Below are 12,916 nucleotides of genomic sequence, written 5' to 3'. Positions count from 1 at the left end.
AAAAAGAGAAAGCAACTGGAAAATTTAGAGCAAGCAATTTTGAGTGCCAAGTTTCACATTTGTAATAGTCCAGCAGAGGTCAACAGGCTCACTTGTTATTAGGCAAATGGTAAAGAAACAGATATCTTCAAGTTCTTCCATGTTTGACTATATAAACCATCTCCACTTGAACAGGCTGTAGCGCTTTCCAAAAGAGTGATGTTATACATTTTCCACAGTAACACCAACAATGGGACACATGCAAAAGGCAGAACTGCTTTGCACAGATCAGCCTTTTTTCTCTCTCCAATATTTAGGTTTTTGTTTCCCACTATGATCGGACTTTCCTGGCTTTAGTTTCTTGTCCCAGTTAAGAAGTAAAGGAAACAAAAAGATATGAATGAAATTAGAAACATTTGGAACAAGCCATAGAAATAAATAGTTTTTGTGTTTCTTAGATTCTTGGCTACGCCTTTTCAAATGGGGCTCCTCTGGTGCCCTGTCTGCTGCATCCACCCCTGAGATTTGCATTTCCTCCTTTGCCCTGACCCTTTTCAGTGCACAGGTTGTGCACCACCGAAACACCGAGCAGAAAGCAAAGCAAACAAGGAAATGACAGTTATAAGTTGATAGACTAGAAAAGACGGGAGAAAGGCTGAAACCTTGCACCCACCAAAATTTGTCCCTTTAATGCCAAATCTCTGATGCTTCTCCAAAAACAAAAGATCAAACACTCCTCAAGCTTCAGTGAAAAGAAATATCAATTCCCATCCACCTGAGTAATAAAAAGAACTTTGGTCCTGTTCGTATTAACACATTTAATGTCTCTGGAAGTTTCTTCAACCACGCTACTGTGATACTTTATGAAACTTCATGCCCTCTGTAAAATACAATCGCAATATGCAATGCCAGTACCTAACATTTGCCTGGTGCCTTTCATTAGAAGCTTTCAGTGCTCTCTGCAAACAATTAAGCTGGGAGTGCTCATTAAATACTTGCCTCATTTCACAGTTAGATAAAATCATGTAGGTAAAAAGCAGATGTCCGTGATGAAACGGCACGAGTGGCAGAGAGTTAAATCAGCTGAAAGATTTGAAAGCCATCCACAAGGTTTGGATCTTCTCAGCCTTAAGTAATATAAAAAATATTATGTAAAGCTTTCTTTGGGAGCCATTGCTGAAGAAATGAGAAGAAAAACCTCCTGGAAGCAATTCTGCACAGGCTGTGTAGGTGAGATCACAGTTGCTATCCAAACAGACTATGTATGGCAAGAAGATGCTTTCTGTAAAACTGAAAGAGCTGCAGGAAGATAAGGAACACATTTACAAGATGGCACGGACAAGATATCTGTCCTTCATCTCACTCAGTCTCGGCAGATGGGTTTGCCCAGGTCAGGTGCCCAGTCATAACTAAAAGTCTCGTGTTATCTTCATGTTTAGACTACAGACTAGTTAGTCAGCAGTGTGCTAGTTGACATTAAAAGGATTAGTAAATTAAGCTCGAATAATTGTCTTAAAAACCTTGACTGTTAAATGTTTATATTTGAGAGGATCAAAAGGAAATCTTCTTTGTAGTGTGCACTATGGTCAGGAAGGGGCAGAGAGGGATTTACATGGCTTAACTGCAAAACTGTTATCACCTTGATAAGTCCCAGTGCAATAATTCAGCAATAAAAGCAAGAAATCCACTTGGAATTTGTTTCCAAAAATGACTGTCTGACTGGAGACAAGTCAAGCTCTTTATTTGCTTGAAAGAACTTGGTCAGAAGAAGCACAGAATGCTACTGAAATGCAGTCAGGAATATAAAAATAATCACTTTCCAGTAACTTCTCAACTGCAGGTTTCAGCATCTTTTGGGTGTTTTTTTTTAAGCTAGTTGAAGTCTATAGTCTAGATCTGGTACCTGAGTGCTACCACAGGTCAGAATGAAGTACAGCCCTCCCCTGAGCTATCCTGCTGTATGGCAACTGAGATCCAGTAAAGCTGAAGCAGTAAGAAGGTCACAGGCTGCAGTGCGGGATTAAATCCAAAGTAACATCTGGAGTTGGAGCACAGATACAAACGGGTGCAGTTTATCCCTCTCCGATTGCTAGCTTTCATACCAGTAACAGATAGAGAGAGAGGAGCTTCTACTACTGCAGGCTACTTGAGGCATCAAACTGGTGGGTCTGCTTCACCTCTGTGATAAGCAAGAAAGCAACACCACACTGAGCTGCTGAATCTGTTACCCACAACACAACGATCTCCCAAGCAAGACAGGATGCTCCAAAAGCGGAACACATCCTACTGTCTTAATAATGAAGTACTGTTTTGCTTTCACGCAGATTCCTTCCTTTATCGCAAATCAAGGTCTCAAAACACTCTTCTTTTGCCTTTATATCTTTTCTAGTGAAGGTCTGCCTGTTACATCCAGGCAGACCAACAATGTCAGAGCGTCCATCACTTAACAGACTGCAGAGTTCCCAAAAGCCGGTAGCAGGGAGCACCGCAAAGTTGCAGGGATGGGTAATGTGAGGTGGGTGGACAGCGTGAAGTTGCCAGGCTGCAGGGAGAGAATGCATTTGCCAGCTGCTAACCTGACCAAGAGCCGCCACAAACTCCCCATGACACCAGTTCTTCAAAGCAGAAGAACGCTGAGACTAGACAGGAAAACATAGGACAGTCTCTACCTGTACTTAAGTTTCAAAGTAACAATGTCCAAGATAATTTGATCTGCCAAGCATTCAGAAAATCTCTGCAATAAAACTACCCTTGAAATACGTCATACATTCCAGACAAAAACATAAAGCTTTCAGATTAGGTGCCAAACACCAAATTTTCAGTTTTCAATAGTTCTTTTGAGAAAAAGCCTCCTTTGCCTCACAAACACTTCTTCAAATAACTTGTCTTTTGGGTCTCTAGATACTTTCAAAAGCAGTTTCTTTCCACATTAGCAGAGGTAACGTGTAATACGCTCCCTGTAATAACATCAGAGCCTTTTCAAAGTGTGATGAAACCAAAACTATAAACAAAAACAAAGCAATGCCGCACCAACCCGAGGAGGAGCGACAGAGCAGGCCTTCTGTCATTACCTTAAATCTCTCCTTTTGGCCATCTCTCCTGGTGAGATCACCCAGGGCAGGCTTTGGGGAAGACATTCTAGGGCTTCGGGGGAAAAGTCCGAGAAATCCACGCCATACTCTGTCAGGATTCCTTCCGTTTCCGGCTCGATCTCCCCTGCCTGACCAAGACTTTTGGCCAACTGCCTGCAAAAAGAAAGAGAAAGGGTTGCTTCTTTGAGTGCATACTTACAAACTATTGCACTGTTGCAGTCCCAACACAGAGGCTGCCCGGCCCTCAAACGCACTCCTTCATCCATTCACTTTGAGTTCTGGAAGAGGACTCGGCAGGAAATCAGACCATACCATGAGTTATGTATGACTTATCTGCTGGAGATACAAAACTACCAGACTGAACCCTGGCCTAGTTTTGTACATCTCATATTAAGGAGATGTTTTATATTACTATGTTCTTGGAGAGGTAGAAGTATTAAATTGTAGGGAAAAAATACACTCAACAAGGATAAGAGAAGTATATCCTGTCTCATAGGCAGCTCTAGCTTCACAGAAGCGTCTTCCCTTGAGATGCCCCTTCTCCTTAGCACTTTAAAAAATGATTCAGCCCCACAGCCTGAAAGCAAGATTCCAACTGATCCCAGGCAGCTCTGCAGAAGACAACTGAGCTGCTAGGGAGCTCTGCATGGCTCTCTCCATCTTAGAGATATACACCGCCCTGCCTGGGCAAACTGCCACCCCATGAAGGCAAAGTTCAAAGAACCCTTGCTGCCTTTCTTACAAGGGCCTGAAAGAATAGACATGCCCACAGATCACCTCTCCATTCCTTGTCCAGGCTCTCTTCAGAATCAGCACGTTCCTACTAGTTTGTTCCTCCCCTCTTGGTGACACAGAGACCTCAGGACTATGATCTAGAAGCAAACCATAGACAAGGGAACTTGTCCCACATGCTAATAGCCTTTGCTGCAGTAATCTGCACACGTGTGGATGAGGCGGCTGCTCTGTTATGCTTAGAGCAAGTTTTCATCTGTCCTCCTGCAAACCCCGTGGCACATTGGTTGAGAGCTCTGGTGTCAAACAAGCGCTCAGTTCTGGATGCAGCGCGCCAAGTGGGGTTCCAAAGGATGGGGGGGGGGGGGCAGAATTGTTCTCTCCCTGTTTGCTCACAAACATTACAGGAGAATCAAAGTCCCACTCTCCTCCCCTTTCTCATCCCTAGAATGCTCTATAGTACACAGAGGCAATTATTTATAAATACGTACATATATAATTATTTTTTAAATATACCATTAGGGTGGATGGAGCACTGCAGGCAATAGAGATAACGCCGCCGGTCCAAGAAAATTACAACTGAAATTAAGGCAAATCCATCAAAATATGACACAAAAGAGAGGGGTAATAACACAGTGCAAATACAGCCACTCTAATACGTGTTTTTCCACTGCATAAAATACACAATCACAGTATTGATCCTTCTGCTTTAATTCTAATGAGTGAGAACAGGCACTAATGGATTTCCAAAATCGGGGCCAAAGCAGCGTACTTGTCATTTGGACTAGCAAGATGCTCTCAGTGCTTCAAACGTGCCATAAACCCACAGAACAAACCTCATCCGCGCAGTGCAAGCAAGCCCATCTTCTTTATGGGAGCGGAGCTCTCTCTTCACAACGGGAAGGGCTGCGTAATAAACCTGTCACGTTGTGTAATATGCTGAAAAGGATTGTGTGCCTTGTGGCGTGGTAAATTGTAGAGTTCACATTGCCTAGCTTTAAAATAAAAATGAAAACAAGGATAAAAGATATTTCCCTCCATTGTTTCAATTTTATGTGCAAACTCTACGGCAGAAATACGTGCACATTTGGCATGGAGGCTTAATTCTCCACTTCTGCAGCTTGGTCCCAGTCTGATCTTTATTTTAATGTAAATAAACGAGGCATCAGTTTTATCTCCTCCTCTCTCAGCAGTAACAATAAACCAGAGAAATCACCACTTCGTTTGCAGGATCTAACATGCAGCTGGGAGGCTTCACAAGGATGGCTCTGTGGGTCTGCTGGCCCCCAGGTATCTATGTTAGAAACTCACACCTTGCACCCAGCTCCATAAGGCACAGGAAGAAGTACCTCAACCCAACTTCCCTGAGCAGGCAGATAGATAGAAATATATTTATAAAAAGAGGAAAAAGGACACGTTGCCCTACCAAAAAGAAAGGGCAAGAGCTTAAGTCTTGGGTGCCCCTTTCTTGAGAAGGGCAGCAAGCAGAGGGGTGGCTGGAGGGCCACACTACAAGTCATGGAAAGCACCTTTTAATACCAGAGTGCTTTCCAGCTCAGTTTTGAAACCCATGTTTTCTTGATCCGTTTACTGAAATTAGATTAGGAACCATAAGGGGTTTACTCAGAGGTCTGATATAGGACTAATATTTTTTAATAGTAATTAACATTTGATTTACGGTGTTCCAGGGAACATTTCCCAAGTACCTTGAAACAAAAAGTGCACAACTGGCTTTAATTGGGGCCATGCTACAGTCACGCAGACATGATGACTTGCATCAGAGCAGAATCTGACAGGACAGCATGTGATCAAAGGTAACGCATATAGGATCACCAATGGCCCCAGAGTAACAGCCAGGCTCACTCATGGGGCTCTGCGGCCACCGAGGGTAGCAAGAATAGTTCAAGAGGCTTATAAACAACAACAGGCACTGGGCCCAGCAGCGGTCACAGTGTCTGTGGCACCACAGACTTGCATGGTTTTTTTTTCTCCAAATGTTAGAAGGTGAAAAAAGAAGCAGACGTAAATATTTCTTTGCCTGTGACGTTGATGGGAGAGTATTAGAACATCCCGGGGGGCTGCTTTAATGCCCTCGTGTTGACGTCGGGCTCAGGGAAAGCACTGATGGCAACGTGCTGTAGTTGGGATGTGGGGAGGCCGCAGCGAAGGGTTTTTCTCCAAGCCAGCTGTGGCTGCAAGCTCACTGAGCTGCTCCGAGCTGCCGACTCACCGCGGCCTCATCTCCCACAGCTGTGTGCCTGAGGCAGTAACGCTCCTGCTGCCATCTGCCCCTTCACGGGGATGTTGATCAAATCTATTCAACCATCCGTTTCCACAAACCTACATTGGAACCCTCTCCATTCCCCACACTGAGCCAAAACCAGCCGATGTTGTCAAAGGTTACCTGATAAGAACTCTCCAAAAAGACCATGCATAATTACACAAGGCTTGTTTCTTTTAGAAAGCCAGGCAGGCTCCCAGATGAAAGTGAGTAACTTCCCCAGGGACTTCATAGTCGTTCTCAGCCTCCCCCTAGAGCAGAGATGCTCACAGCCATTCTAATACAGAGTGTTTCTTAGAGCAGCAGCAGAATCACTGAATGTTTGAATTGGAAAGGTCCTGGTAAGACCATGTAGTTCCAACCTCATGCCATAGGCAGGGATACCTCCCACCAGATGACCAAAAACCCATCCAACCCAGCCTTGAGCTCCTCCAGGGATGGGGCATTCACAGCTTCTCTGGGCAGTCTGTGCCAATGCTTCACCACCCTCTGAATAAATAACTTCTTCCTTATACATAATTTAAACCTTCCTGTTTTCATTTTAAAGCACCATTACCCCTTACCCTGTCACAATTTTTCCAGTAGCCCCCATTGGATATGGGAAGGTCATAATGAGGTTCTCCCCAGAGCCTTCTCCAGGCTGAACAACCTCAGCTCTTTGAACCTCTCTTCACAGGAGGAGTGCTCCAGCCTCCTGAACACCCTGTTCATCACTAACTGCACACCACCTTGATGCAAAGCTCCATGCAGGGAGACAGTGATAATTTCCTATTCCTTTTTAGTAGTTTTATCCATCATCCTACTGTAGTGCCAAAAACTAAAAGACTCCACCCATAACCATCTCCAAACGCGTGGGGATGTTTCGACTAACACTCCAAATAGCCTTAGATTCCATCGCTGATAAGCCAAACAACTGTATATGGCATGACTTAATATTACTGGGAATATTTACCTGAAACAGGAGAATATTTTGTAGCCGCTTTGCTTTACCTGTGACCTGAAGCAGGTACAGTGAAATGGCATTTCACTGCCACAGTCAAATCACATCACGCGCAGAAAGGAGTATGGCAGCACATACTCACAGCATCACCAGTGGGACACGGAGCTGTTGGGTCCTCCGTGCTCCTTCCAGCAGCCAGGGTGACACGAGGTGGCCTTCAGAGGGGACCGTGTCTCAGTGGTGACCACCAGGTGGCAATCACGACACAGAAACGCACCCCCTCCCCAAGGGGACCTCCAGGGGCTGCCAGGTTTCCTGCTATGCAGGTGACCACTCTGGTTGACCAGTGCCACCACCAAGCCCTTAACTGGGACATCCCACTGCCAACGTGTGGTTACTGTGAAGATCAGAACACCCCGTGAACTCGAAACACAGCACCAAGCTTCCCAAGGGAAAAGGAAAGCTGACGAAGGCACACGAGCAGCCTGCAGGAGTTTGACTGCAGGACAGAAAGTGCCTGAAAACACCTAAGACATCCAGAAGAAATTACTGCCAACCTCACAGGGAGTTTTCCTTGTCCTTCCAGCAGATTTACGTGGCGCATTACGAAGATCTACAGGTCTTCTGTCCAGACGTTTTCAGAATGATGGCAGTACTGCCAAAGGCATGTCATGAAGTCTGCAGACAGAAGTAAGGAGTGCACTGCCTCAGCAGGGACTGTCCTTAGAGCTATGAGCAACTCGTTTGCTCAATTCCCCTAGTGTAGGCAGCGGTGGAAAGAAGTATCTGAGGCCAAGTAGCATGACAGTGCCACAAGGGACAACAAGAGCAGGAAGGAAAACTTGATTGCCAGCTTAGGGACCAGCAGTAAAACTAAGGGCCCCACATTAGCTGTGCCTGTGTAAAAGAAGATACAGACCCAGAAGGATGTAGTGACAAGTCTCTGGTCAACAAAACCAAGGCTGGACATTCAGCTTCCTTATCTAGTCACCATGCCAAGCAAGTTCAGAAAACCAAGCATGCAAGGAGTCGCTGGTCACCTGCTCATCACCTTCAGCTGTGGGCTCAGCTAGCAAGCAGCCAGCTTATCAACACGTTCCAAAAGAATCAGGAACTTTTGGGACCTTCAAGAGGTTTCCTTGAATTGCACTGTCTAAGCAAACATGTATTTATAGTTAAAAACAAAACGGGTCACAAGGATTTACGCTCCCATCTCCACAAGGCACTTACTGAAGTGCAACCGAGTCACAGAGGAAACGATTATGTATGAAGACAATCGTGGAAGGTTTCTTTCCTGACAACACCCTTTACATCTTGGAAAGTACCAAAATATCCAGATGAGAATATGCAATGCTGTCAGAAGCACAGCCAAAGAAAAATGCATTAGCCCCCTCCCAAATAAAGACATAAGCCCATCCTCCTCATTCGTTTTGTTTGTGACATGATGCCAAGCAGCACAATCACCCTCCAGTCTTTTCTCTGTTGGAGTCAAAGACAAAAAAAAAACCTCTCTGCCAACAAGCAACTTAGTCATAGTGAAGTTCACAGCACAGCCAGACCCAAGTTAAGTGGGGCTCAAAGGGAGGCCACTTCAGTTCATACACAACAGTTTAGCCATAAAATACAGAGTGACTTAACAGCTCATGTGGCTCTCAAGAAGTACATCTGAAACTTGCTGTTACAAAGCAGCCACAACTGATAATGAACTTTGGAAAACAGAAAAAAACCCGCAGGGTAAGAGGGACTTTAATTTAGAGTTGCTTGTAGTTTTAGGGCTGGTAGATCTGTGCCAGCACATTTCAAAACAAAAGTTTTGATGCAAGTTTTCAGTTTTACAAGGAGTTTGAGCTGAGAACTGTAAAAACATTATCCTGACACTCCATCAGAACAGGTTTGCAAGAGGAAGTGGCTTTATGCCCAACTCCCACTAGGGCACATATTCCAGATTACATCCACAGCCCAATCACCTTGAACATCTGGCCACATCATTTCCATAGGTCAGAGCTACCTATTCTGCATTACCAACTGAATCGGGACTATTCTGTTTTTCCCAAGATGACTGAACAGATTTATCCATGTCCACCACTCCTTACTGAGACCAACTCAATAGGAAACAGTGTGGTTGCTCCAGGTGGGTCTTAATGCACTGCAGCAGTTCCCAAGGAAGAATGAAAATGCTAAGGACAACAGGGTCTCCATAAAGGAGAAGCAAGATGAACTTGCAATTTGGATCCAGCTCTGCATAGGCCATTTACACTGGCTTAAAATCTTCACCTTCACAGTAACACCTCTGATTTGAACTCTGGACAGTAGCAGCCTTACAGTGCCTCCTAAAAAGCCCAGAGTGTAACACCATTCTCATCTGTTTCAGACGACAGTGAATCTTTTTGCCATTTCTAGCATCCTTCCTTGAAGCAATGCAGATTTAAATTTCACAACATTTGTGCCTTCTTTCTACTTAAAAGAAAACCAAAGATGAGCTCCACAGCTACTGACCTTCAGGAAAGAATTTGCTTACACACTTTGTGCTTTTATTACACGGAGGGAGAAAAGGCAGAAAGGCATCCAGTCCTGCACCCTGCAGTGCTTGTGCTGGTCAAGCTAAGGACCCGTGTGTGTTCTCTCCAGACTGCAAGCTCTTTGGGCAAGGACTATACACTCATCAATGCTGCGACATGCCAGCAAGTCAAAGCAAGCACCAAAAGAAATTAATATCATATTGCCATAAGACATAACTAGCAATTAGCAGTCAATAGCCTCATCTGAGTTTCTCCACTAGCTATAGGAGGTATAAAAGGCAAGCATCTTGTTAATCACAGAATGGCCTTGGTTGGAAGGAACCTCAAGGATCATGGAGCTCCAACACCATTCCAACAGGCAGGGCCACCAACCTCCACATTTAATACTAAACCAGGCTGCCCAGGGCCCATCCAACCGGGCCTTGAATGCCTCCAGGGATGGGGCATCCACAACCTACATGGATAGATAACAGATTAATGTCTTCATTGCATACATCAAACTAAGTGAATCTCACTTATCTCTGCTTCCAAAAGCAGCCACATACCCTGATGCAAAGTTGCTGTCTTCTTTCCAGTCCACTATGCGACAGATAAAGAGCATATTTGAATAGTCCTCAGGTCTGGCCACAAAGTCTGAGGGGCAATCAGCCAAAGATACGTAGGCTCTGGGCACTCTGTGGTCCACAGGTGAGAACATGGCACACTTCTTGAAGAGTTCACTGTTCTTGTCTGCCAGAAGCTTGATGAAGCCTGTAGCAGCTCGAGAATGCTTCTTTTCCAAAATATAGACCACCTGGAAGAGGCAAGGTTTTCTACAGTTAATACCTTCAGATAAACTTATCTTCTGCAGCAGAATAGGCTCTCCTGCACAGAGGCTCATCAGAATACCTAGGAAAATCACAAGGCCTGTATTCTGTACTTCCTTATGCGTACTTTCTTGTTTGCATTTTTTTAACCGAGCACATATTTACAGTGTATTTTCCTTGCCATCTTGCTGATGGCTATAGGAGAGCTCCGTGCCTTCCAAGTGCTAGCTCTCTGCAGCGATTTTCTTGATTACAGAACAAAACCAGACATGAAGCAGATGCTTCCAAACGCAGGGAATTAGCCACAACATACAAGCAACTCCTGTAAGATCTTTCATTTGTATCCCCGGCCTGCGATTTTGACACTCAGTGCAGAACAGGCCAGTTCAAAAACGGTGCCTCTGGCGGATCCAATGCTAACCACAGGAAAGGATGTGCTGTGGGGAACTTGGCAGTTCTCTCCTCCCCGTGCTTTCTGAAGTTAGGGGTTATTTTACCTTTATACAAGACAGCTTTGAAAAGAATAATAAATTACAATACCGTTAAATAATTGTTCCAGAGAGGTGTTCATCCAGGCTATATTTTTGTAGACCATAATAAATCACTGGATAACAGAAATACTATAGCTGATTTCCTAAACTTATACAGACGAGTCCTTCCTGAAGGTTTCAGAAGCTGCACCTCTGTGTGATTCTGAATGCTGCAATTGCCACGCTGGAGGAGACCAGTGGGCAGCCCAGCCCACAACTGGGACCACAACGAGAGGCTGCACAGGAAAGCACGAGATGTGGAAAAGACCTGACCCAGCCTGTCTCACTGCTCTCTTGACATTCGAAGGTTGGCTCAAGTCTTGAACCAACAGCACTAACAGCCCTTCCAAAGTCTTTAAGTATTAATTCTGACAACTCTGGATATTCTGACACACATATTAGTATCCAATTTTTTTCTTATTATTTTTATTTTTTCTGAATCTTGTTAAATAATTTTGCCTAACAAAGAAAGGGAATTTAAACTAGAATAATTGGAAAAAATAACAAGACACTTGAGTTTTATCAGATCGGACAATTACACTCTTTGAAACAAGGAATGTTTATACAAAAATCAACAAATGGAGGCTACGGGGAGGCCAATGCTGGTCTCCTCCAGCCTTTGGAAGCAGAGTGGTGCTGCCACTTCCTATGGACTTACCTTAGCTGTCCTTTGAAGGAACTTATCTGGGAGGAGCCTGGGATCGTTCACCTTGGGTACCTCCTCTTGTTTTGTTCTGTGCACAGCTCCGATCCCAGCAGCTTTCACTGCAACAAACAACAAACACAACCGTTACTGCAGCACGTTTCCATCAAGAATTTATGTTGGACTTTTGCTGTAAAATACAGTATGAGGTGCGTGTATTAGACTTATCTGAAAGGAGAAAGCACTCAAGTGCTTGCATAGCCAAGTATTAAGCAACTTTATTTCTCCAGACTACAAAAGAAAACAGGTATATGCTCACTTACCATGGAGATCTGCTGGAAAACAACAAAAGTCAAAACAAATCCAAACTTTACAAGTACAAATTTATCAGCCATAATAAACAAAATGGTGGAAAACACACTCTATTTCTTAAATACTAAGAAATACATTAATTTCCTGGCACTGCTTAGTTGGAGTCATTAACGTTATATAAACAGTCCTTTAAGTACATACATTCATTTAATATTTAATTTCCTTAACAAATGTTATGCAAGGTTATAAAACACATGTTTATCTTAGACATTGAAACCACATCTACTAAGCTGACCCTCTTCGGCTGCAGACCAGGATTATTAAAAAGCCTTATGAAAGTAATTGCTGTGTATGACAAACAGCCACGCTCCTTCCCCTTGAAACTCCTTCACCAGATGCCAAGAGTATTTAAATCAACTGACAGCTAAATTCCAGTACACAATTTTCACAATGAAAGTATCTGTTACAGGCAGCCAGCACGCCAATGCTTTTTGTATTTACAAACAGCCAACGCAATCCTTGCCATCGAGAAGGCTTGGACCAGCCCCCTGTGAGACAAATGGCCGCTGGGAGCCCATGGCTACTGGTCTGACAGTGGCTTGAGGATGTGATTTTCATCTGGAGGAGACTCAGGAGAGACCTTAATGCTCTCTACAATTCCCAGAAAAGAGGTTGTGGCAAGGTGGGGTTCAGCCTCTTCTCGCAGGTAACAGCGATAGGATGACAGAGAATGGCCTCAGGTTGTGCCAGGGAACATTGAGCTTGGATATTTGGGGAAAATGCTTCTCAGAAAGAGAGGCAATGCACTGATAGGGGCTGCCCAGGGAGTGGTGGGGGCACCATCCCTGGAGGTGCTCAAGAACCATGAGGATATGGCACTGTGAGACGTAGCCAGTGGGCAATAGTGATGGCAGTTGGATTAGATGATGCTAGAGGTCTTTTCCAACCTTAATGATTCTACTGATTCTCCCTCACTTCTGCTGGACGAACTTGGGTTTGCCACAATAAGGGTTACTGAGGGATAAATCAACCATGGAGCCTCACGGTTATAAAATAGTTGGGAAAAACAAAACAAAAGCAAA

General features: G+C 44.3%; 1 protein-coding gene across 4 annotated transcripts in view; it reads right to left on the bottom strand.

Moving 5' to 3' along the window:
- Positions 1 to 12,916, bottom strand: part of DIS3L2 (DIS3 like 3'-5' exoribonuclease 2) — a 160,828-nt gene that overhangs the window by 85,306 nt on the left and 62,606 nt on the right. For all 4 annotated transcript variants that reach the window (XM_072344181.1, XM_072344183.1, XM_072344182.1 and 1 more), the window contains 3 exons: positions 11,538 to 11,644; positions 10,089 to 10,336; positions 3,051 to 3,224 (listed from right to left, as the gene is read on the bottom strand). In XM_072344181.1, coding sequence (XP_072200282.1) covers positions 3,051 to 3,224; positions 10,089 to 10,336; positions 11,538 to 11,644 — 529 coding nt within the window. The remainder of the gene's footprint in view (positions 1 to 3,050; positions 3,225 to 10,088; positions 10,337 to 11,537; positions 11,645 to 12,916) is intronic.

This window comes from Excalfactoria chinensis, chromosome 9 (assembly GCF_039878825.1).
Source record: "Excalfactoria chinensis isolate bCotChi1 chromosome 9, bCotChi1.hap2, whole genome shotgun sequence".
Taxonomy (NCBI): domain Eukaryota; kingdom Metazoa; phylum Chordata; class Aves; order Galliformes; family Phasianidae; genus Excalfactoria; species Excalfactoria chinensis.
This window is presented reverse-complemented; position numbering and strand designations above follow the sequence as displayed.